This window comes from Pristiophorus japonicus, chromosome 8 (assembly GCF_044704955.1).
Source record: "Pristiophorus japonicus isolate sPriJap1 chromosome 8, sPriJap1.hap1, whole genome shotgun sequence".
Classification (NCBI taxonomy): Eukaryota; Metazoa; Chordata; class Chondrichthyes; family Pristiophoridae; genus Pristiophorus; species Pristiophorus japonicus.
This window is the reverse complement of record NC_091984.1, coordinates 120,775,390-120,801,926: the sequence shown is the minus strand read 5'-3', so window position 1 is coordinate 120,801,926 and position 26,537 is coordinate 120,775,390. Positions and strand designations below refer to the sequence as shown.

General features: G+C 44.1%; 1 protein-coding gene across 1 annotated transcript; it reads left to right on the top strand.

The window, feature by feature from the left end:
* Positions 1-138: 138 nt before the first annotated feature.
* On the top strand, positions 139-26,269 carry tmed5 (transmembrane p24 trafficking protein 5). The gene is made up of 4 exons (XM_070887380.1): positions 139-443; positions 19,105-19,202; positions 20,781-20,961; positions 22,828-26,269. The coding sequence occupies exons 1-4, from the start codon at positions 279-281 to the stop codon at positions 23,044-23,046; spliced, it is 663 nt and encodes a 220-aa protein (XP_070743481.1). The 5' UTR covers positions 139-278; the 3' UTR covers positions 23,047-26,269.
* Positions 26,270-26,537: the final 268 nt, after the last annotated feature.

Here is a 26,537-nt window from a genome sequence, read left to right as displayed (position 1 = left end):
TATTAAAAAATCTTTATTGATTCGGTCATAAATAAAGAGACGATTTTAGTGAATCGAAGAGGTACTTTGAATGGCGAGGGACAGCGGCCGGACAGGCAGTTGGCGTGACGCGCCTCGCGCAACTGGTTTGAAATGTGATTGGGCCACGCGGACGGGCGCGGGTCCTCGCGCGGCTTGCCGGGTGAGCAAGTGTCGGCTCGTGAGCCCTGTACCGACTGGTCTGGGCCGGCGCTCAGCATTTCCTTAAATCACCCCATTCCTCCCTCCCGCGGTCAGCGATGGGCGTCATGCTCTGCTTACTCTTCTTCTGCCATTTGGCGAAAGTTTCACTGAGTTTCCCCCAGTCCTTTGACAGCGATTTCACTTTCACTCTGCCGGCGGGGCAGAAGGAATGTTTCTACCAAACTATGAAGAAAGATGCCACCTTGGAAATTGAGTATCAGGTTGGCAACGGGCAAGCTTCTCCGTTCAAAGTTTTTTTGTGTGTGGGTGGGGAAAGTCACGGGGCTTATGATATTTCGCAATAAAATGGTCACCTTGCGGTGGTATTATGTAAAGCATAAGGGATTTCAAATGTAACGTAACCGGGGTGTGGGGGTGACCCCGGGATGGAGGAGGGGTGTGGTGGTGCTCCCGGGATGGGGGATGGGGAGTGCGGGGGTACTCCCGGGATGGTGAGTGGGGAATACCCCTGGGATGGGGAGTGTGGGGGTGGCCCAGGATGGTGAGTGGGGGATACCCCTGGATGTTGGGTGTCTGCGGAATTTAAATAAATCTGGAATAAAAAGCTAGTGCAGGTTGAACCACCCTCATCCGGCACCCTCGGGATCTAGCCTGTGCCGGATAAGGGATTTTGCCGGACGATGGGAGGTCACGCCGACTTCCCCGACTTACTGGGTACTGCTGACTGGCGACACCAACAACACCCACGCTGTGTCCTTGGGCCGACCTCCTCGCCGCCCGTCGACCTCCTCGCCTCCCGCTGCTCGCCGTCCTCTTCTGGGCCCCGACACCCCTGCTGGGCTTGACCTTGCACCGAGACCTGGCTGCTTCAATCGAGGTTGGGTCTGCTGACGCCGGAATGCTGCAAAATGGCAGGCGCTGTGCCGCTCAATGGCTGCAATTGTCTGAGTGTTGGGCTGTCTCTCTTGGAGGCTGTGGGTATGGGGGGTCGGTGAGCGAGGGGTGAGGCCGGCACTGATTCTCTGGATCACCGGCCATCCCACATTCGACGCTGCAGCAGCTCCTGCCGCTTTCACACACAAACCCGACTCCCTGTCGGAAATGGTGGACAAGGGGTGGTGCCGGATAAGAGAGATTCAAACTGTTTCAGTAATGGTGACCGTGAAACTACCGGATTGTCGTAAAAACTCTTCTGGTTCACTGATGTCCTTTCGATTGCAAATCCATACTAGCTGCAATTGCACCGTCTGCAGGGGTACTACTTTCTTTTTATTTCTCTCTCGCTTGGCTTCTTCCTAATAACAGTTAACCAGCAAATGCATTTGTTTGATTTGCTGTTGATCAACCAACCCAGTAAATTAATTGCCAGACAGCATATCTGTCTGAGTCTAAATAACTGCAGGAAGCTACTGCCAGCACTTAGCTTGAGACATCTCTGAGGCATTCGATAAGGTGCCACACAAAAGGTTAATTCAGAAGATAAAGGTACGTGGACTCAGGAAATGTATTAGCATGGATAGAGAATTGGCTGGCGAACAGAAAGCAGAGAGTCGGGATAAATGGGTCCTTTTCGGGTTGGAAATCGGTGGTTAGTGGTGTGCCACAGGGATCGGTGCTGGGACCACAACTGTTTACAATATACATAGATGACCTGGAAGAGGGGACAGAGTGTAGTGTAACAAAATTTGCAGATGACACAAAGATTAGTGGGAAAGCGGGTTGTGTAGAGGACACAGAGGCTGCAAAGAGATTTAGATAGGTTAAGCGAATGGGCTAAGGTTTGGCAGATGGAGTGCAATGTCGGAGAGCGTGAGGTCGTTCACCTTGGCGGGGGGGGAAAGAAAACAGTAAAAGGGAATGTTGTTTGAATGGGGAGAGATTGCAACGTGCTGCAGTGCGGGGGGACCTGGGGGTCCTTGTGCATGGATCCCAGGAACGTTGGTTTGCAGGTGGTCGGGGGGGCGAATGGAATGTTGGCCTTCGTTGCGGGGGGGGGGGGGGGGGTGGAGTGCGAGGGCGGGGGGGTCCTGCCGCACCTGGAGTACTGTTTTCGTCGGCCTTACTTGGGGAGGGATGTGTTAGCTTTGGAGGGGGTGCAGAGACGGTTCGCTGGGCTGATTCCGGAGATGAGGGGGTTACCTTATGATGATAGATTGAGTAGACTGGGTCTTTACTCGTTGGAGTTCAGAAGGATGAGGGGTGATCTTATAGAAACATTTAAAATAATGAAGGGGATAGACAGGATAGAGGCAGAGAGGTTGTTTCCACTGGTCGGGGAGACTAGAACTAGGGGGCACAGCCTTAAAATACGGGGGAGCCAATTTAAAACCGAGTTGAGAAGGAATTTCTTCTCCCAGAGGGTTGTGAATCTGTGGAATTCTCTGCCCAAGGAAGCAGTTGAGGCTCGCTCATTGAATATATTCAAATCACAGATAGATAGATTTTTAACCAATAAGGGAATTAAGGGTTATGGGGAGCGGGTGGATAAGGAACTGAGTCCACGGCCAGATCAGCCATGATCTTGTTGGGTGGCGGAGCAGGCTCGAGGGGCTAGATGGCCTACTCCTGTTCCTAGTTTTTATATTCTTATGTTCTTATTAATGTTGGGGAAGTCAAGAGCCAGGGGTCACAGTCTGGGGATGGGGGGGTGGGCCATTTGGGGCCGAGATGGGGAGGGGCTTCTTCACCCAGGGAGTGGTGAGCCTGTGAAATTCTCTGCCACGGAGAGTTGTTGAGGCCAGTTCACTAAATGTATTCAAAAAGGAGTTGGATGTAGTCCTTACTACTAGGGGGATCAAGGGGTATGGCGAGAAAGCAGGAATTGGGTACTGAAGTTGCATGTTCAGCCATGAACTCATTGAATGGTGGTGCAGACTCGAAGGGCCAAATGGCCTACTCCTGCATCTATTTTCTATGTTTCTATCTCTTCCATAGTTGAGGCTAATTGGACAGCTCCAGGGTAGCTATTACTAATGGAGATACTTATCATATCTGATTGCTAGTCATAAAAATAATTCTGTTTCAGATCCTTGGATTTTGTTTTGTTTTGCAGTGATGGACAACAAATGTCATGAAATGTATTTTTGCCATGTATGATTTGTGACTGTCCAGCTGTTTTCCCCTTTTTTCCTAGCAATAGCTGGTGCTTAGTAGAAATTTATATATTCAATCTGTAATGGAGTCCTTTTTGTTTTAATGGAAATATAATAATTGAAATGATGATGGACACGAGCATAACTGTATATCAAAGTATGAATTTTCAGGAAGGAGTCGTTCAATATATTGGAATGACAGGAAATCTTGCAATGGCACAGTTTCTGCCCTTGCATAGTGGGGTGCATTCTCCTCTGATCACAGTACAGGTATGATGTCCCAAAACCAGAAACCTCGGGACTGCGGCCATTCCGGTTTTTGGGTTTTTCTGGATTTTGGAGAAGAAATCCGGCGTCCCGAATCCAGAAACCCTTAGGCCGACTTTTGTGAATTTATGGATTTTCGGAGCATTACAACCAAAGGCCCGAATCCGGCATCCTCGAGGCTGCACCGGGCTACATATCTTTTTGGATTCATGCTTGGAGAAAGGTATGTACAACTTAAAAGTCTGGCTTTCGGGAAATATTTCTGGATTCAGACAGCGATTTTTGTAATCTGCACAATGTCCGGTTTTCGGACAATTCTGGTTTTTAGAACTCTGGATTTCGGATGTTCTACTTGTATAGTGAAGAGGTGGATACCTATCCCAGTGAGTTTGTGATTTCTGCTTTGGTTTCTTGAGTGCAGTTGACGTTCAAGTCAACAAGAATTGCTTTTACATGGTTCCCAGCAGATGCTTGGAATGTGGAATTGGTAGCGATGCTGTCACATCTGATGAATGATGCATGTCTTCAGGGGTCCAAAAAAACAAAATTTTAAAATGAAGTGTATGTCAGTCACAGGTTTTTGGTAACCTCATGGTTTCATTAGTGGATTTGTATGCAGAAAAGTTGCTTTCATCTTTAGAATACTGTTGGTAAGTTACCTTATCTGCTGTGATCACATTGGACCACTGCAATAATTGCACACTGGGTGTTGCAGCTTTTGATTTGAGAATTTAAAAACATCTTATCCATGCTTTTATCATCCCCAGATGCAACTTCGTCGAATGCTATCCTTGTTGGCCTCCCATTCTCCACTCTCCAGCAACAGCAACTTGTCCAAATCTGGTGCACATATCCTCCTCATCCATCGTCCCTTAGCTCATAGAATCATAGAAATTTATAGCACGGAAGGAGGCCATTTCAGCCGCTCGAGCCTGTTCCGCCATTCAATGAGATCATGGCTGATCTGCGACCTAACTCCATTGGCCCATATCCCTTAATACCTTTGGTTAAGAAAAATCTATCGATCTCAGATTTAAAATTAACAATTGATCTAACATCATTACTGTTTCTGGAAGAGAGTTATAAACTTCTACCACCCTTTGTGTATAAGTGTATACTAATTTCAGTCCTGTAAGGCCTGGCTCTTAATTTTTAGACTATGCCCGCTAATCCTAGATTCCCCAACCAGCGGAAATAGTTTCTATCTACCCTATCTGGTTACCTTTAATATATTGAAAACTTCGATCAAATCACCCCTTAACCTTCTAAATTCTAGGAAACACAACCCGAATCTGTGTAATCTCTCCTCGTAATTTAACTCTTGGAGACCGAGGTATCATTTTAGTAAACCTACGCTACACTCCCTCCTTCCTACTGTGTGGTGCCCGGAACAGCTCGTAGTTCTCCAGATGTGGTCTAACCAGGGCTTTGTATAGCTGCCACATAACTTCTACCCCCTTAGTTCTCTAGTTATAAAAGCCAGCATTTCATTATTTTTGATTATTTTCTGTACCTGTTCATGATATTTTAATCTACGTACCTGGACCCCCGAGTCATTTTGGACCTCCACTGTTCATAGCTTTTCTTCACCTATCCATTTTAGGTCCAACGTGGATGACCTCACATTTTTTTTTATTCGTTCCGGGATGTGGGCGTCGCTGGCAAGGCCAGCATTTATTGCCCAACCCTAATTGCCTTTGAGAAGGTGGTAGCGAGCCGCCACCTTGAACCACTGCAGTCCATGTGGTGAAGGAACTCTCAAAGTGCTGTTAGGAAGGGAGTTCCAGGATCTTGACCCAGCGACGATGAAGGAACGGCGATATATTTCCAAGTCAGGATGGTGTGTAACTTGGAGGGGAACTTGCAGGTGATGGTGTTCCCATGCGCCTACTACCCTTGTCCTTCTAGATAGTTTATTTCTTTTCTGTAGAGATTTTCAAACTGAGGGCATCGGTGCTCTGCAAGAAGATTCTGGAGATATCTGATGACATGTGGACAGAAATGTCATCAGAAATCTCTGCTTTTCTTGTGGCCCCCAGATCTGTGAGAGAACAGGTCGACTACAAAGGAGCTGGAGCGGCATACCACAACAACATCCTGCGTCACCTGCTCCAGGTATGCGATGGCTTCGAGGTGGGCGACTGGGTGACATCATCAAAAGAGCAAGGTGGGAGGCAGAGGGAAGTTGAGGGGAGACGGGGCGGGGGATGGAGGGGAGAGTGGTGGAGGTGGGGGGGCGGAGAAACTCAGGGCAGGGGACAGGTCTGGGGGGGGGGGGGGGCGAAGTGTGTTGGAGTGGCGGGCCTGGGGGCTCTGTGCTTCGGTGCAAGGAGTGTTCAGAGTGGGGTGGATGGGTTGACTGCGCAGATGGCGGTTGGTGGATGTGGTGTGGTTGGCGTCGCGGGGGCGTGGCTCCGGGGTGGCCGGGGCTGGGGGCTCGACATCCGGGGGTGTTCGGCATTTGGGAAGGATTCTGACGGGGCGGGTTGGGTGCGGAGGGAGTGTTCCCGGTGTTGGGTGGGTCCGGAGCGGGGGGGGTGGCACGCTCTTGGGATGGGGGTGGGCTGTTTGGGGCTGGGATTGGGAGAGACTTCTTCACTCGATGGTGGGGGGGGGGGGGGGGGGGGTTGTTGGCCTGTGGGGTCCCCTGCCGCGGAGAGTTGTTGATGCCAGTTCATTGGATGTGTTCGGGAAGGAGTTGGATGTGGTCCTTGCGGCTGGGGGGGGAGGTGCTGGGGTGGGTGATCAGCCATGATCTTGTTGAATGGCGGTGCAGGCTTGAAGGGCTGAATGGCCTACTCCTGCACCTATTTTTCTATGTTTAACCCTTGCCACTGGATAAGGGCCTAGATCTGTGCCCGTGTGGTGGCTGATGTGCAACAGTCACTACACGTTAAAAAAATCTACACACTGGCATCTTCCACCTTTTCAACTGGAGTTCAGGACTGGAATATCGGGTCCTTCATTGAAACATCTGTGAACTCATGTGGAAGCAAGTCATCCTCGTTCGAGGGACCGCCTATGATGAGGTGGTAGAGGTCGCGGGTTTGGGAGGTGCTGCCGAAGAACCTTGGCGAGTTGCTGCAGTGCATTTTGTTGATGGTACACACTGCAGCCACGGTGCGCCAGTGGTGGAGGAAGTGAATGTTGAAGGTGGTAGATGGGGTGCCAATCAAGTGGGCTGCTTTGTCCTGGATGGTATTGAGTTTCTTGAGTGTTGTTGAAACTGCACTAATCCAGGCAAGTGGAGAGTATTCCATCATACTTCTGACGTGTGTTGTAGATGATAGAAAGGCTTTGGGGAATCAGATGGCGAGACACTCTCCGCAGATTCGGTGGGTGATCGTGGCAGGCGGAGGTTCGGCGAATGTTTGGTGCGGAAGTGTGCTGGGAGATTGTGGTGGAGCTGCAGCGAGTGTTTTGTGGCGGAGGAGCGGTGAGAGATCATGGCAGAGATGCAACAAATGAGGGTAAGGGGCACCCAGGATGTTGATGGGGGTAGATTCAGCTATGGTAATGCTGTTGAATGTCAAAGGGAGGTGGTTAGACTCTCTCTTGTTGGAGATGATCATTGCCTGGCACTTGTGTGGCGCAAATGTTACTTGCCACACTTGGTCAAATGCTGCCTTGATGTCAAGGGCAGTCACCTCACCTCTGGAATTCAGCTCTTTTGTCCCTGTTTGGACCAAGGCTGTGATGAGGTCTGGAGCCGAGTGGTTCTGGCAAAACCCAAACTTAGTATTGGTGATCAGGTTATTGGTGAGTAAGTGCCGCTTGATAGCACTGTTGATGTCACCTTCCATCACGTTGCTGATGATTGAGAGTAGACTGATGGGGCGGTAATTGACCGGATTGGATTTGTCCCTGCTTTTTGTGGACACAACATACCTGGGAAGTTTTCCACATTGTCTGGTAGATGCCAGTGTTGTAGCTGTATTGGAATGTTGCTTATGTTGAAATCTGTTTGTCACAGTTTTGCCCATTCACTTTATCAGTATCCCTTTGTAATGTTACGCTTTCATCTACACTGTTTGCAAATTTGGATATATGACTGATGAGAGAAAATAAACTAACCTGCCAGAATGGATGATTATCAAATAATGGAGAAAAATCTTGCAAAGGGTAAAGGAATATGCAAAAAAAAAACCTTCCAAGAGCCTACCTTCTGTCTTTTAAGAAGCTGGCTTCAGCAGACCAGGTTCTCCGACAACATTGTGTTCAGTTTTCATAGGCAAGACTCGTGCTGAGAGTGGAGCTTGCCCAAAGATGCAAAATTCAATGTCTCACCTTTTAAGCAAGGGTTTTAATATTTAAAATGCTGCCGGCAGCATAGCCTCATTACTGGCTGTCCGAATACCCCTTGTGAAATTAGACTGCATCTGAGGCTGGATGTTCAATTTTCTGACCTGCGACCATTGTGCACGAGGTCCTGCCATTGGCATATGGGCATGCAAAATTAACCGTAGATACATGTGCAGTGAGTCTAAGGAATCCAAGTCTGGAAAATTCATCTGTGTACGAAAAGAATGTGTTTCTACAGAAAGTTTACAAAATTAACTCCACAAAAGAGGTCTCTTAATTCTTAAGGGGCTTGACAGGATGGATGCTGGAAAGATGTCTCCACTGGCTGTGCAGTCTAGAACCAGGGGGCCACAGCCTCAGAATAAGGGGTTGGCCATTTAGGACTGAGATGAGGAGAAATTCCTTCACTTGTGTGGAATTCTCTTCCCCAGAGGGATGTGGATGCTCAGTCGTGAATATATTCAAGACCGAGATCGCTAGATTTTTGGATGTGGAGGGATATGGGATTAGGTGGGAAAGTGGAGTTGAAGTAGAAAATTAGCCATGAAAAGCTGAATGACCTACTCCTGCATCTAATTCTTACGTTTTTATGTTTTTAATTACATGAGAGCAAAATGTATTCTTGTGAATAATACTGATTTGCCTCTTTTGGTGAACCCGTAAAGTTGCCCCAGTGTCATCAACTTGGAAAAAAGTACAACAGAAGAATAATGCTGTTAGTGTTAAGTACATACTCCAGTCCCTACGGTGCCCATCGGTCGCGGAAGACCTCCAGCGTACCAGGGCCACCCGGGCACAGACAAAGCCGTGGAAAAGAGGCAGGTAGCCTGAGCAACCAACGCCCACAGACTGCGTGGATGGTGTATAGGTAGTACGTGTTTGTCATGTTGAGAATTGAATGGATCATTGTGACCTAACACCATAAATTGCAAGTTCAAAGTAAAGTGGGATGGCCCAATAGCGCAAAGGTTTCCCAGCACTGAACTTTGAGCCTTAGGTTATAGTGACTCACAGACCGTGACATTTAAAAACCTGCATATGTGGCATGTGGAGTTTTTACGAGTTTGATTTAGATATATTACAGCACAATGGGCTCAATTTTCCTGGGTCATTTGCACCGATTTTTGACATGCACCGTTTTTTCTGGTGTATTTATTTTTTTCAAAGTTTCCCTCTGCGCCAGCATAACTGACTTAATTACGATTTTTTGAGGTGAGTTTTTTTTGATGAGGTAGAGGGTGTTTCCTCATGTCTGTCGGTTTTCATAATTTTTCGCAGTTTGGCCAAAAAAATTTCCTCCTTGATCGGCGTATCTGGCCACTCCCAAAAAACCTTCTGGTGAGTTAGCAGAAAGCAGCGCACATTGACAAATCGCCGCTGAAAGACACCATTGTTTTTAATCAAAGGTTTTGGAGGGAGTCAAGAACACTCTTTTTAAAAAAAAATCAATAATAAAGTTCAACTTTTTTTTAACCTGTCAATGTAGTAAATGGAAGCTTTTTGGATTTCAGAAGTTTTCATTTTTTTTCTTACTTACCTGCCACCACTGAACCTCTTCACGCAGGGCTGGAGGGTTGTAGGTTTGGCTGGCAGAATCGGACCCGAGCCTGAACATGGGCTCAGGGCTCAGCTGGAAAACAAGGGTGGGGGGCAGGAGGAGGGAGGCGCCGATTGGAAGGCTTATGCACACTGAGCCCGGGGAGGGAGGTGCCGATCGGAAGGCTTCTGAAGACTGCAATGTGTTTGCGGGCAGGGGGCGGCGCTGGTGTGAGAGAGAGAGAGAGAAGGGGAGAAGTCACAACACTGCAATTAGTTGGGGGGGCGGGGGTTAAAAGTGGAGAAGTCACAAGACGGCAATGAGTTGGGGGAGGGGAGGGGGGAACTGGGTGTGGTCCATCCATACAGACCTTGGTGAAAGAGAACAAAATGTCTTGCCTGCCTTCCTGCCATTTTGAGCTTCTTACAAAGGTAAAATGTAATTTTGGGGACAATACTGACAATGCCATACCTTGTGTGAGCCTTCTGCATGTTCGTACCTGCACCTGAGTAATGTAGACTGAGAAGGCTGCGTTTCCGCAAAGAAGTTGTGACCGAGATCTGTGAGTTGGTAAAAGCTGACCTGCAACCTAGATGTCAGTTGAAGTGAAGGTTACAGCTGCACTTTCATTCTATGCCTCCGGATCGTTTCAAGGTACAACTGGGGGATGTGTGTGCCATTTCTCAACATGCAACACATGTCTGCATTCGGGCAGGTGACAGCTGCACTATATACCCAGAGGAATGACTACATAAAGTTCCCCATGACTGCCCAGGCAATGCGTGACAGGGCTGTGGGCTTCTCCAGGATTGCTGGCTTCCCAAAGGTACAGGGCTGCATTGATTGTACCCACATCGCCTTGCGAGCACCTTTTTGGAGGATTTCGAGATGTACAGTAACATAAAAGACTCCAACTCCATTAATGTACAGCTCGTGTGTGACAACATGCATCGCATCATGTCAGTTGATGCAAGATACCCTGGTAGCACCCATGATGTGTTCATCCTACGCGAGAGCGTATTATCTGCCATGTTTCAGCAGCAGCCAGAAGGGCAGAGCTGGCTACTGGGAGACAAAGGGTACGGCCTCGCCAACTGGCTCATGACGCCCCTGACGGAATACAACGTGTCACACATTGCGACGTGCAGCATCATAGAGGGGATCATTGGCATCTTGAAGCAGCGTTTCCGATGCCTGGACAATTCCGGAGGCTACTTGCTATAACAACATCTACAACAGCAGCAGCAAAGAAAGGCTGCACCCATCTCTTTCCCACCCTTCTACCCCCCCCGCCCCCTTATTCTAAGACTGCCCGCCGCGCTTGTTCTTGGTGACTCCACCACCCCTGCCCCCAGGCGATGGCGCAGTGTTTCTGGGGTTGGTACCAAGCTTATTCTTTCTAAGATTTCTGGTAGTGCGAACCTATTGGGGGGGGGAGGGCCCAGGCGCCAATGTGGAGGGCCCAGGCGCCAATGTGAAAGGCCCAGGCGGCAATGTGAAGGGCCCGGCTTGGGGCTCTTCAGAGGCTGGTGTGGGGATTGGAGTGGGAGTGGCAGTTGATTCTGTCAATGGCCGCGGGGTCTTGGCGTGTTCAATATTGCAGCAGCTAACTCCTGAGGCGCGAGTCCGGGGTCGGAGGCCTTATAAAAGGCCCAGCGGCAGCGAGAGGCGGCGGCAGTTGATGAGGCGCGAGTCCAGGGTCGGAAGCCTATAAAAGGCGTGCTTGTGCAGCTTACAGGGAGAAGGCAAAAAAGAAACAAAGGTGACGTCACAGCCAAGGGGGTAAGTGATTGGCTGGTGATTGGTGAGTAGTTTTTCTTTCTTCTCTTCTGTAACAGTGAGTAAACTTTAGCATTGTTGCTTATCTAAGGGTTAAGTCATGGCAGGAGAGCTCGGTCACGTGTTATGCTCCTCCTGTACCACGTGGGAACTCGGACGACTCCAGTGTTCCTGACGACTACGTGTGCGGGAAGTGTATCCGCCTCCAGCTCCTGACGGACCGCGTTGTGGAGTTAGAGCTGAGGGTGGATTCACTCTGGAGCATCCACGATGCTGAGAATGACGTGAGTAGCATGTGTAGCGAGTTGGTCTTACCACAGGTGAAGGGTCCACAGCCAGATAGGGAATGGAGGACCAGCAGGAAGTGCAGTGCAAGGAAGGTCGTGCAGGGGTTCCCTGTGGTCATCCCCCTGCAAAACAGATACACTGCTTTGAGTACTGTTGAGGGGGATGACTCATCAGGGGAGGGCAGCAGCAGCCAAGTTCATGGCACCGTGGCTGGCTCTGTTGAACAGGAGGGGAGGAAAAAGAGTGGGAGAGCGATAGTGATAGGGGATTTAATTGTAAGGGGAATAGATGGGCGTTTCTGCAGCCGCAACCGAGACTCCAGGATGGTATGTTGCCGCCCTGGTGCAAGGGTCAAGGATGTCTCTGAGAGGGTGCAGGACATTCTAAAAAAGGAGGGAGAACAGCCAGTTGTCGTGGTGCACATTGGTACCAACGACATAGGTTTAAAAAAAAAGGGATGAGGTCCTACGAAACGAATTTTAGGAGCTAAATTTAAAAAGTAGGACCTCAAAAGTAGTAATCTCGAGATTGCTACCAGTGCCACGTGCTAGTCAGAGTAGGAATCGCAGGATAGCGCAGATGAACATGTGGCTTGAGCAGTAGTACAGCAGGGAGGGATTCAAATTCCTGGGGCATTGGAACCGGTTCTGGGGGAGGTGGGACCAGTACAAAGCGGACGGTCTGCACCTGGGCTGGACCGGAACCAATGTCCTAGGGGGAGTGTTTGTTAGTGCTGTTGGGGAGGAGTTAAACTAATATGGCAAGGGGATGGGAATCAATGCAGGGAGACAGAGAGAAACAAAAAGGAGACAAAAGCAAAAGACAGAAAGGAGATGAGGAAAAGTGGAGGGCAGAGAAACCCAAGACAAAAAACAAAAAGGGCCACTGTACAGCATAATTCTAAAAGGAAAAAGGGTGTTTTTAAAAAAAAAACAAGCCTGAAGGCTTTGTGTCTTAATGCAAGGAGTATCCGTAATAAGGTGGATGAATTAACTCTGCAAATAGATGTTAACAAATATGATGTGATTGGGATTACGGAGACATGGCTCAAGGATGATCAGGGCTGGGAACTCAACATCCAGGGGTATTCAACATTCAGGAAGGATAGAATAAAAGGAAAAGGAGGTGGGGTAGCATTGCTGGTTAAAGAAGAGATTAATGCAATAGTTAGAATGGACATTAGCTTGGATGATGTGGAATCTATATGGGTAGAACTGCAGAACACCAAAGGGCAAAAAACATTAGTGGGAGTTGTGTCCAGACCTCCAAACAGTAGTAGTAATGTTGGGGAGGGCATCAAACAGGAAATTAGGGGTGCATGCAATAAGGGTGCAGCAGTTATAATGGGTGACTTTAATATGCACATAGATTGGGCTAACCAAACTGGAAGCAATATGGTGGAGGAGGATTTCCTGGAGTGCATAAGGGATGGTTTTCTCGACCAATATGTCGAGGAACCAACTAGGGGGAAGGCCATCTTAGACTGGGTGTTGTGTAATGAGAGAGGATTAATTAGCAATACTGTTGAGCGAGGCCTCTTGGGGAAGGGTGACCATAATATGGTGGAATTCTGCATGAGGATGGAGAATGAAACAGTTAATTCAGAGACCATGGTCCAGAACTTAAAGAAGGGTAACTTTGAAGGTATGAGGCGTGAATTAGCTAGGATTAATTGGCGAATGATACTTAAGGGGTTGACTGTGGATGGGCAATGGCAGACATTTAGAGACCGCATGGATGAACTACAACAATTGTACATTCCTGTCTGTCGTAAAAATAAAAAAGGGAAGATGGATCAACCGTGGCTATCAAGGGAAATTAGGGATAGTATTAAAGCCAAGTAAGTGGCATAGAAATTGGCCAGAAATAGCAGTGAACCCGGAGACTGGGAGAAATTTAGAACTCAGCAGAGGAGGACAAAGGGTTTGATTAGAGCAGGGAAAATGGAGTACGAGAAGAAGCTTGCAGGGAACATTAAGACGGATTGCAAAAGTTTCTATAGATATGTAAAGAGAAAAAGGTTAGTAAAGACAAACGTAGGTCCCCTGCAGTCAGAATCAGGGGAAGTCATAACGGGGAACAAAGAAATGGTAGACCAGTTGAACAAGTACTTTGGTTCGGTATTCACTAAGGAGGACACTAACAACCTTCCGGATATAAGGGGTCAGAGGGTCGCGTAAGGAGGAGGAACTGAGGGAAATCCTTATTAGTCGGGAAATTGTGTTGGGGAAATTAATGGGATTGCAGGCCGATAAATCCCCAGGGCCTGATGGACTGCATCCCAGAATACTTAAGGAGGTGGCCTTGGAAATAGCGGATGCATTGACAGTCATTTTCCAACATTCCATTGACTCTGGATCAGTTCCTATCGAGTGGAGGGTAGCCAATGTAACCCCACTTTTTTTTTAAAAAGGAGGGAGAGAGAAAACAGGGACTTATAGACCGGTAAGCTTGACATCGGTAGTGGGTAAGATGATGGAATCAATTATTAAGGATGTCATAGCAGCGCATTTGGAAAGAGGTGACATGATAGGTCCAAGTCAGCATGGATTTATGAAAGGGAAATCATGCTTGACAAATCTTCTGGAATTTTTTGAGGATTTTTCCAGTAGTGTGGACAAGGGAGAACCAGTTGATGTGGTATATTTGGACTTTCAGAAGGCTTTCGACAAGGTCCCACACAAGAGATTAATGTGCAAAGTTAAAGCACATGGGATTGGGGGTAGTGTGCTGACATGGATTGAGAACTGGTTGTCAGACAGGAAGTAAAGAGTCGGAGTAAATGAGTACTTTTCAGAATGGCAGATGGTGACTAGTGGGGTACCGCAAGGTTCTGTGCTGGGGCCCCAGCTGTTTACACTGTACATTAATGATTTAGACGAGGGTATTAAATGTAGTATCTCCAAATTTGCGGATGACACCAAGTTAGGTGGCAGTGTGAGCTGCGAGGAGGATGCTATGAGGCTGCAGAGCGACTTGGTTAGGTGAGTGGGCAAATGCATGGCAGATGAAGTATAATGTGGATAAATGTGAGATTATCCACTTTGGTGGTAAAAACAGAGAGACAGACTATTATCTGAATGGTGACAGATTAGGAATAGAGGAGGTGCAACGAGACCTGGGTGTCATGGTACATCAGTCATTGAAGGTTGACATGCAGGTACAGCAGGCGGTTAAGAAAGCAAATGGCATGTTGGCCTTCATAGCGAGGGGATTTGAGTACAGGGGCAGGGAGGTGTTGCTACAGTTGTACAGGGCATTGGTGAGGCCACACCTGGAGTATTGTGTACAGTTTTGGTCTCCTAACCTGAGGAAGGACATTCTTGCTATTGAGGGAGTGCAGCGAAGGTACACCGGACTGATTCCAGGGATGGCGGGACTGACCTATCAAGAAAGACTGGATCAACTGGGCTTGTATTCACTGGAGTTCAGAAGAATGAGAGGGGACCTCATAGAAACGTTTAAAATTCTGATGGGTTTCGACATGTTAGATGCAGGAAGAATGTTCCCAATGTTGGGGAAGTCCAGAACCAGGGATCACAGTCTAAGGATAAGCCATTTAGGACCGAGATGAGGAGGAACTTCTTCACCCGGAGAGTGGTGAACCTGTGGAATTCTCTGCCACAGAAAGTTTTGAGGCCAATTCACTAAATATATTCAAAAAAGAGTTAGATGTCGTCCTTACTACTAAGGGGATCAAGGGGTATGGTGCGAAAGCAGGAATGGGGTACTGAAGTTGCATGTTCAGCCATGAACTCATTGAATGGCGGTGCAGGCTAGAAGAGCCAAATGGCCTACTCCTGCACCTATTTTCTATGTTTCTATGTCCCTCATGTGCCCTGACAGTGTCTCAATGACCTGCAACATTCGCTCCCTCATGATGAGCAAAGCTGTCTCTACTACCTGTGACATTCCCTCCCTGATGTTCAGTGACAGCGCATCACCTACCTGTGACATTCCCTCCCTCATGGTCACTGACAACGTTCCCATTTCTTGTGGGATTGCTGTTATTTCTCCCGACAGTCCCGCTACCTCATTACCCACCCCACTGCAGGTGTCCGGGAGTGATCGCGTAAGGTCAATATTCTACCCACTCATTGACATCATCTGAAGCACATTGTTAGACCCTGCACCTCAGGAGAGCACGGTCTAGCTCTCCTTCCCTTCCTCCCCACAGGTGTGGCTCCCATCCCACCACTGGGACCTGCAGCCTGAGAGGATGGGGCCCTGGGTGTGCCTCGCTGCACCCCGGCCCACTGGGACCCGCAGCCTCGGAAGGTGGGGCTCTGGGTGTGCCCTGCAACACCACATCATTGGAACCCGCAGCCTTGGACATTCGGAAACCATGGAATATCCCACCAGCACTAAAACCGCTCGTCACCTCAATGAGTGGCACCTCCTCCAAAGTCAGTAAAACAGAGTGGGGGTTTTATCCAGGTCCCTTTCCCTCACCCCCATGTTCTTGGTCTGGAGGGTTGGATTCGAAAATGTTATCCTGTTTAGGTTGGTCCTCATCTGAATTTTCTTCTACATCGTCAGACTCTGCCTCAAGTTCTACAAAATATAACAGAACATCGACAAATGGTTAGCAGCAGAGGAAGGGGCAGGATGGGGAGCATGAGTAGGCTCACACAGCGCAGGCAACAGGCTGATTTGAAGGACCACGATGAATGGTAGCACACTGCATCAACCGAAGCGTAGCTGATGGAGACATCCCCAGGAACCGAAGCACAGCTAGCCCACGCAGTACTTGACATTTAGTAAAGCCAGATTGCGGAATTTGCAGGACTTGCCCTCTCCCTTGGGTGTGGGCCCAGCTTGTGCAGTACTGATTGTTTTTCTCCAGGCAGGACCCATCAAAACAGCGACCCTGTCTTCTAAGGATGTCAGTGGCTGCAGATTTGGCGGGCCTCCTCCTGTTTGAGCTTTTTCTCTTTTGTTGTGTGCCACTTTCCTCTGAAAAGATGAAAACATAACTTTTTCAGAGAGGGTGTCTTTCTGTTGGGTGGGACATCTGCAGCTGGTCACATTTACAATTGCATTGAATAAATCAAAATATTACTTACACTAACTACTTGACCACTTTTTACACTGGCCTCCAGATCTCGTTGTGGTCACCATTGCGCAGTAATCTTCTGCAACTTGGTTCCAGCGTTTCTTCGGGTGTAACTTTTATGTGACCTCTGCTGGTGTCCAGCTCCTGCCATCTGTTCTCAGTCACAGTAACTAGTGCCTCCACTTCCTCCTGTAAGAAATTCTTGGTCCTTGCACCACGTTGCATCTTGTACTACTGCAGCTCTGATTTTTCCAATGCTCTCACAGCACTTCTTCTCACACACACAACTGGCTCTTTAAAAATGGCTGATTGCCAACTCTCAGCTGTACTGCGCATGCGCATCTATTGCAACAACGTCAAAAACGACACTTTTTCTTGTTGCACATGTGCAGAAAGTACGGCATCATTTTTTCAGCACAGACAGCAGGATCCACCCCCTGAGGCGACTGGACACGCCGCACAACGCCAAATTCGAATTATAGATCGGGGAAACGTCAAAATATTTCCGGCGCATTTTTGGCCCAGAAGAACGGGTTTGGGCAAAATTGAGCCCAATACATTGGAGCTTTTCAAGGATTTGATAATTATATGTGGCTTCATCAATTTGAATTGATGCTCTAAATGATATTCCTATCTACCCTCTGAAATACAATTGAGGCTATGTAACAATGGTATTACCAGCAACCTGCTGCTACTCTTTCCTTCCCACCATCACCCAGGGCAAAGATCACCTCTATTTCTGATTCACTGCAAACATTTTGCATTACTTTAGAATTTAAATACAAGGAGCTTCAAACTTGGAAGATTTACAATATGCCTTCATCCAGTTTTTGTGTCGTATTTTAATAATCCAACTGCAAGTTTACATGCCTATTTACTTTGCAAATTTAACTTGTCTTATTGTCAAAGTTTGAAGTTAACGCTTTGAGAGTGATTGGTAGCATTGCTCCCACCAAAGTTTGGGGGCAATAAAATTATCTTAGTTCTTGCTATTTTATATCCAAAACGTGCTCACCGAGCTAGAATTCCAAAAAGTTAAACATTTCCTTGCATCCCTTTTTATTTAAATCCCTTTTTTAATAACCTAATTTTCTCGGTTGTATGTTGATTAGATTTTGTTGAGGGAAGTTGAAATTATTTTAAGCTGACGTGTGTATCATTGAGTTGACAAACTGGTCCCGTGGGAGTGATTGAATATCATCTGACATCTATCACAATCTCAAGGTATTGTGAGTTGTACTTGTTCAGTACAAAGTCCTTGTTCGGTGTAATGTCCTTTCCAGTTTTTTCTCTGCACTCTGCAAGACTTGGGTTGGAATATACACAAATCTAAATAGCATCAATTTATTTGTGATATTTATTTGCATGTAGATATCGCAGCTTTAAAGCAACTGTCAATTAAATGCCACATTTAATCTGATGGGCAGCCTTTGGCACTTCCGTTAAATTGAAGGAACCTGAACAAGTTTATTTTTCAATCTCCATAATTTTATCCACAAACATAGTAAAATACTGTTTGAGACCTTTCTTTGGCAGTGCAAATCAAAACATCTCCAAAATACATATTGAACCAATTATTGTGCATGATATGCTTCAGACGATGTGTTATTTTTCACTGTATATTTCCAGTTACTTAAATAGGATAAACTGGATGCTTTTACAAAGCGGATTTATACTAAACTGGCCTGCAGCAAACTATCTAAAGGCTGGCTGTTCTGACCAAGCATCCTGAATCCAACAGGATACTGATCTTACTGAATCGAGGCCGAGTACAGTGGAATGTCTCTGCCTGACCTAAACTGTCAGGTCCCATGAATAGTGTGGTGCAGAACACTGTTGGTGAGCAGAGTTTCAACCACAATTTAGCTGACTGTTGATAGAAACATAGAAACATAGAAAAAAGGTGCAGGAGCAGGCCATTCAGCCCTTCTAGCCTGCACCGCCATTCAATGAGTTCATGACTGAACATGAAACTTCAGTACCCCCTTCCTGCTTTCTCGCCATAACCCTTGATCCCCTGAGTAGTAAGGACTTCATCTAACTCCCTTTTGAATATATTTAGTATAGTTTGCAAAGTAAGTACTGTGCACTAGAAGAACTTTATGTAGAATATACTACTTTAGTTTAGCTTTCAAATCGGCTGTGATGAGAGAACGCTCCAGTGTAATAGAAAGAACAAACTTGCATTTATATAGGTTTGTGTAGAAAATCCTTTGGGGGGAAAAAATGTGATTTAAAGCTCTACAAATTCCAGCTGTGATGTACAGTATTCATCTGACCACTTTAACAGAAAATATCCAAACCTACAAATTGTATTCGGTCACTCAGTAATAATCTACAATCCGATTTGGCTGATGGGGTCTTTTACTTGCAATTGCTGCTGTTAATCCATGTGATTTTGTCTGCAGATTTACATGCATGTAATGGTAGATTGGTGAAAATATTGTTTCTGCTTTCAACATGATCAGTGGACTGAAATGGAATTTTGTAATTGTTGCCTGTTTTGAAAAGGTTGAACATTGTTTTTGTAATATACTAATCCAATGCATTCATTGTAGCATTCTGAGTAAAACTCTTGATTTTTCTCATCTGCCCTCTAGGTGATTGACGGGGCAGGATTAGATGTGGATTTCTATGTTGCATCACCAAATGGAAACATTCTGTATTTTGATCAGAGGAAATCTGATGGAGTGCACAGGTAAGTGATGCACATTGTAGCAGAAGAGGTTATGCTTGGAGTTCTTTGACAGATACAAGTCTACCTTCTGACCTGTTTTGTTGTTGAATTCAGGTTGAACTTTAAACTGATAAGCTCATTAACTTTACCTATTACATGTCACGGAACCTTTGTCCTCTATGGCACAGTGAGATGTAAATGTTTAAATATGTAGACCTATTAACAGAATCCCAATACAGATCTGTGTTTTTATATTTTTATTTCCTACTTTAAAAAAAAATTGTTAGATATATTTATAAATATTTAATTTATAATAATTATTCCAAGAAATCTTGATCTAAAGCTGACTTCAGGAAAGTGGTGAGGTATCATCAACAATTGTTCCAAGGTCATTTAAATATAATGGATGATGTGGTGGCCTACATCTCAATGATGACAGTTACACAATGAGTCCGATGCATTAAATCACGAGCAGTTCACATGTATTTCCCTCTACCCCTCTTCACCATGTGTTGCTACTGTATTGCAGTCTTTAGCTAATACCTTGGCAGCAAGAAGAAGGACCTTGAAGTGTTTCTTCTAGACTGTCTAAAGCACATTCAGGTCTATCAATATATCACTGCAACTGACACCAGTTGGTCACAGTGGATAGGTTCTCTGTTTCTTCATTAGTTTGTGTGCGTGTGAATTGTTTGATGTAAAATTCAACACTTGAATTCAAACTCTTTTTGAAGGAAAAATTGTACATTTGAAGTTAAAGGGTGTCTCATAATTGTAATGTATATTTCTAAACAAGTGCAAATCAACATTTGGATGACCGGGGAGGGTGAAGGAATTAATGCTGTATCTTTTCAGCTGAGGTGGCTGAAGACTGTCACCGATGGTGGGGTGTGGAAGAAAACCATGAAAACCCAAGTTGTGAGCTGAGGCACAGAGTGGGAAAAGAGGGAGGGTTGAGTGGAGCCATGGAGGATACAAGATAAGATTACTAAAACAAAGTTAACTTTCAACAAAGTGCCTACTTTGACAATTAGAAATTTCAGGCAACATAAAAAGAACTTTGCATTTGATCATAAAGCTAGTCAGCCCCTGGAAGTATTGCAATAAACTTCTCTAGTTCGACTTTTGATATTTGATGTCACATGTTAAAGGAAATCATAGTGACCGGTGATACTGTAAATGTGTGTACACTGAATGCTGATATTTAATTTAGTACTCGGAGGATTAAGGGCAAATAGCTTTGTCACTTAGAAATGTTTTACAAAAATAATGAAATCTGTAGCCTGTATTTACTGATAAACTTTATTAATAAGACATTTCCAGGTTTTGATTGTTAAATTCTGATTTAAATGTCACTTCAACACAAGGCTCCTCACACATATTACTCATGTTATCAGTTTATAAAATAGGGTATGAATGCATTGTTGCAGTAAAATTACATGGAAATTAGTGCATTTTAGTAGTGGTGGATATGACAGAACCATAGCTCCCTTCTACCTCCTTTGCCATTTGCATTACTTTGTAACTTTCATTTTTGATGAACAAGCTTTAAATATTTCAATAGTTCCTCTTAAAATAAAACTTCTCTTTCATTTTTAGCATTGAAACTGAGAATGGAGACTACATGTTTTGCTTTGACAACTCATTTAGTTCCATCTCCGAGAAGATAGTCTTCTTTGAGCTTATTCTGGACAACATGGAACCTGAGGGTGACTCAGACAGCTGGAAGGATCTTCTACCAGGGGGGGAATTACTTGATATGAAACTGGAAGATATTCTAGTAGGTGTCCTTTTGCCTGTGATTTTATTCTGTTACAACTCTTGTGGGCAACGGAAGGAGTAATGGATCGAGGAAAAAATGAAACCGAAATTTAGCTAACATTTTAACGGCCAGTAAACACCCTGTCTGTGTGCTGTTAATCTGATGTAGGATAGCATGCTAACGATGCAATATTTAGCAAGTATGCCTGTAGCAGAAGTGGTAGGATTACTTCATTCCCATAATGGAAGGCCACAATTTCAAATCGCAGGGTTAGTTGTCAGTTTGATTTTTTTTTTGACTGATGGATGTAGTAATGTGTGAACGTAAGCGGTAAATTTTCTTTGTCTTTGCCAGCAGTGAGGTGCCTTTCCTGCCGCCAGCATAGATTCGGAAAATTTAAGCTGTGAATGTTCTCAGCCTTTCCTCGCCACTAAAGCAGCTCTTCTAAACCTACCACATTTTCTGGTGGATTTCTACCCATAATGCTCATGGTGTAGAGAAATGTTTGTGCAACTTTACTTTTCTTTTTAACTCTTTCCCCACCACGCCCTCTCCAGTCTACAAATAGCCTTCCCTAGTTTTCCAAGCATGTTGAACAGTAAAGCAAAATGTATTTTAAACAAAATAATTATAAATTTTATGAGCAAGTAATGAAGTTTTACAATGATACTGATTCTGCATCAGTAACCATGTAGGGCATCTGTGACCAGACTCTCAATAATCATATTTCGCAATTTATAACCCTTAGTAAGATGAAGAACACAAAAAGGCAGCAACTTAATATAAAAATTCAGATTACTTTGACACTTAATAAATCAGATGTGGTACAGAATCTGTACAATGCAAGATCCCTAAGTACTGAATCTCTCAATATAATAACAGAACTTGTATAATAATGTATGCAGAGTCCATTATGTCCCAGTAATGTGCGCATATTTAAGCTGGAAAGCACTGTTTCTGTGTATATCTGTAAAAATGTTGCATTTGAATATTGATTTGTTTTCTTTTACCTGCTTGAAGTGGCTCTGTTGGTAAGTACACTGTGATGTGGGATTCAGCTCTACAGATCAAACTTGATGGTCCCACTTTCAGGCCCTGGTCTGGCAATAGTGTACAGAGGAGAAAACCAATAAGGCACGTTAGAAAAACTAGTATGGATCCTTTTTTATACATCAGCAGGTGCACCCAGGCTCCTGTCCATGCTGCTCTGAGTCAGCCGCTCAGAGATGCATGTCATTTGCTTGTTAAAAATACTCCCTCTGTTGCTGTGAGACTGAGATGGCAATGAAGGATTAAATGTCTGTTTCCCACTGCAGTGATGGTGGAGATCTGAGGGAAATGCCACTTTGAAAATGCATTAAAGGGAAAATATTGTACCGGTGTATGTTATGCTTAAACTAATAAAAAATAATGGCATTTATAAAAATGGGTAAAGTAGAATTTGTGTGAACGTTATTTACATTTTTAGTTATTTCTTTCAGATAGTGGTGGAATTGTATGAATATCCCAAGTCCCTTGTTTTATTTCATGCATTTCAACTGGAAAAATATGAGTACACCACTACCGATACAATTGAAGTTGTGTTCAATATTGAGGGTGGTAATCAGCCAACCAGAAGTATCTAGAGAATTAGGTCATCCTGCATTTTTGGGAGAAAAGAGCTGTGGGTTCAGTGGAATGAAATTAAACCTTGACGTTGTGAAAAATTAGAGATTATAAAGCTTTTCATCTTAAACTATAGAATATTTTATTTTCAGAAATAAAACATTGCTCAATAGAAATAGAATTACCATGTCAAACATTGTTTTAACTCTTTGTGCAGCTTTTCTGTTGTAACTCGATGTCTATTTTCTGAAATGTGCCATTTTTTGTGTTTTTATTTAGGAATCTATAAACAACGTGAAAGGCAGACTTAGTAAAAGCAACCAGATTCAGGGGCTGCTTCGAGCCTTCGAGGCACGCGATCGTAACCTGCAAGAAGGCAATTATGATCGGGTAAATTTCTGGTCAATGGTGAACCTGTCTGTGATGCTCATAGTATCATGTCTCCAGGTATACATGTTGAAAAATTTATTCAGTGACAAGAGAAGAAGCCGAACGTAGCGCCTGGAAAGTGACTGTTACACTTTCAAGCGCAAGACGGTACCTGGAATGCCACAGCATTTATTTTCTTTGGTGTTTGCAGGGATTTCCTTATGATAGTTTTTTTTTTTAAATGACAATGTTCAATAGAGCTGTTAGCTAAGCAATATTATGGTCAAAATCGAGGAGCATAATTGTAATCATTTGGGAAAACAAATGGGCATGTCTGAACTTTTTAATACTGTTTGTGGTCCAAACTAAGAACTGAAAGCCTTAAAATCACTGCCAAACAAACTGGCGATCTATGCTGACACACTGGCGAGAGGAGTAATGCTGGGTTCCTCACCATTGGCTATCTGCTATATTCTGGAAGCTGCTTTGGACAGAGACGGTTTATGTAACTAGTTTCCCAACTTGTTGTCATTTGTGGAATGGTTTAGTACATATCGGCAACATACTTTGCCTTGAATGCCTGAGCCTCTTTATTCAAGTGTAAAGGAGGTTTTTTTAAATACAACGGTCAGTCTCTTGTTACATATGAGTAACGGTGCACTGTGAATTGTACCTGAGCATTTCATACTCCAGACAGCAATATCACCTTCAAAGTAGTGATAAGTACTGACTGGTGCCAAAGTACAAGTCAACTTTCTGACCACTAGGTCTGCCATATATATTTTTTTAAGAATTTGATTTAATTGTTACCACAAAAGTTTACACACTGTAGAAATTATGTAAAATGTTATATCAAATGTTTATGCACAGCAAAAAGGATGACATGTTCTTAAGAGAAATTGTGATGGCGCAATCTGTAACCGCTTTGATTTTAAATCTGGCCCAGTCATTCTATCAGTCCATGAAACATTTAGATGGAAACACTTGAAGCCAAAATATATAAGAAACAAACACCTGATGGACTTTAATGCTTGCAAACATTCAACGAGACTGCAGATGCACTCTGGTCCAGAATATTTCACTGAGACCTTGGTAATGATTGGACCTCATTTGTTTTAGGGATAACTTTTTATCTCTCGCTCTCATATACATTTGAAAGTGAGAGAGAGAGAGAGCAGAAGGTGACTGATATTATAATCTACCTTACATGTTAGAGGTGCTTTGGATTAATTGTGTCTTCAGAAACCATGTGGCTGAGACAAAGTGTTTGTAATTTCATAGAAAATCTAATTGTGCATGTGTGTACTTAAAATGGAAGCAGCATTATTTGTAAACATCTTCATTGCTGTTTCCTTGAAACTATGTTACCTGGAAAACTACTTGCTCAGATTCTTCAAAACATGTTTTATTCATTCTGATGTGATTGAAACTATTTTCATTTTTTCTCTATAAATGGTTTTGTAACCAAATGGAACAGGCCTGTGCCGCTGTTAAGGATACTGATTTTGAAATGTCTTTTAAAGGCACTTTTCTATTGACTAGTTGGTTCTCTCCTGTCTAGGGAGAGCAAGCTACATGCAACACGCTTCCCCTTTTACTTTTGGCCAGGTGTTGGTTACATTGGGCTCCATTGTGGAATGCCAAGACCCAGCTGCTGAATTAGTGAAATCATTGGAGATTGGCTTCCCTCCCCTCACCCTCATTACTTTCATGAATCAGTGAGACTCTTTTAATCCAACAGCACATGTGTGGACATAAATGTTTATAAGTCTACAACGCTGTCTGTTTTATGAGCACAGGGGTATTCATTCTGTAGAGTGTAACAGATGAAGGAAGACCCAAGCATGTTGCTTTAGCTGCATTCCTTTAATATATAAGCACCCGGAGTCTGCTGTACTAAGTGTGTGGAAACCCAATTTAAATTGACTAATAACTGTTGAAAACTCCACAGTTTTCATCTCATTGAATTGTTCTACTTTAGAGCTGTTACACTGTGTCCAGAAGGACGAATAGCAACCAAGGGCCAGAAAGAAACATGGGCTGAGTCAGACCATCTAGTGGCATTGTATAGAAACGTGATTAAGGAAAGGAATATAATGTCTGTGTACTCGTACTAATTGCGAGGAAAGATTTTTTTGTAAGTGTCTTGGAAGCCCACCTCCTTGTGTCTGTGAAAGTACTGGGTTGAACTATGTAAGATGATCATGTTAATAAAACAAAGTTGCAGTATTTATTTCACAGGTGCATGTGTCTCAGTTTTACATTGTGCTCAGGCCTGCACTTTTACCCTGCCTGAATCCCTGACCGTCCACCTTGCCTGTGACCACTGCAGACTCTTTAGAGACTGATTAACCCCATTAGCCTACAGTGAAGGTTTGTCAGCATGGTACTAAATTTCAAGAGTCATGAAGTCTTGTTTCATTATTTGAATTAACCTTTTCAAATAATTCTGTTGATACTTTAAAACTAGGTTAGGATCCCCTGTTCCATGGATATAGAAGACATCTTTCATTGTTTATACAGGAAACAAAGGGGCTTTACATATGTTCAAAGCTATCACCGTATTGTTGATTTATGCCAGAGACTGAACTTTAAATAAAAATAAAGTGCCTCCATGTTTTTATACAACCGGTTCTTGATTTGATCAGCAAGCACATCTAACAACTAGATATAATTTCAGTGGAATAATGTCATATACAATAGCTCAAGAGAGACAAAAGCTTATTTATAATCAGCCTTGCATATAAGAGAAATGATCATCAAAATCTGCATGTAATATATACACACAGTGAATTAGTTTGAAATACACGAGGTATATCTGACTGACTCTGCCAAGTACTGTGAATTGTAGCATGCACATGCACTGTTGTTGGTATTGTAGATTTCTATCAATTCACATTTCTAAACTATTAGCTGAACAAGAGATACTTGAAATTTTCGTGCATCTCATGCACATTTTGCACCCAAAAAAAAATTGAAAACTAGGACCTAAATGGATGAACCTTGCAGTTCTTTTCCAATTAAAAAATATGTAACTGTATAACTTTACTTAAGGATTAATAAAGCCATAATCATAAGAGATTGTATGAAGCCTATCTCTATAAATACAGAATGTTTGTTTAATTACATTTCTAATTTTCTTCCACTATAAACATACATTCAGATAAATTGCAAAAGATTGCAAATTCTCTGGTTGGGGCTGAAGCATTGCAAATTAGACTGAGCCAACGAGACCATTGTTCCACTGTCTTGTACACTGCTTTGAACAGTATGCTTTGTTGTATGGAAGATTTACTGTTTGATTCAAGCATTGGAAATAAAGTGAACTTAATCCTGTTCTCTTCTAATTAAATTTGTTGTCTGTTATTTGAGGAATAAACTTTGAGCTGGAAATTTTTTAAAAATCCATTTTTGGGTTGGATCTGATTATTTCAGAATGAAGAATTCCAAAGCTAGAGATAAATCCAACTAAAACCTAGAAACTTTGTTGGTTTACTGCAGTTTGAGCTGCTACCCCATGTCTGCGCTTCGTTATTTTCTTTATACCTATGGACAGCATCAAACATAAGATTGCAACTTCAGTCATCTGTGTCACGTAGAAATGGCTGAATAAAGTTCCA

Coding starts and splice junctions, on each gene's coding strand:
- tmed5 (XM_070887380.1), top strand. CDS start 279: ATGGGCGTCATGCTCTGCTTACTCTTCTTCTGCCATTTGGCGAAAGTT. Junction 444..19,104: donor CCTTGGAAATTGAGTATCAG/GTTGGCAACGGG, acceptor TCTGCCCTCTAG/GTGATTGACGGGGCAGGATT. Junction 19,203..20,780: donor AAATCTGATGGAGTGCACAG/GTAAGTGATGCA, acceptor TTTCATTTTTAG/CATTGAAACTGAGAATGGAG.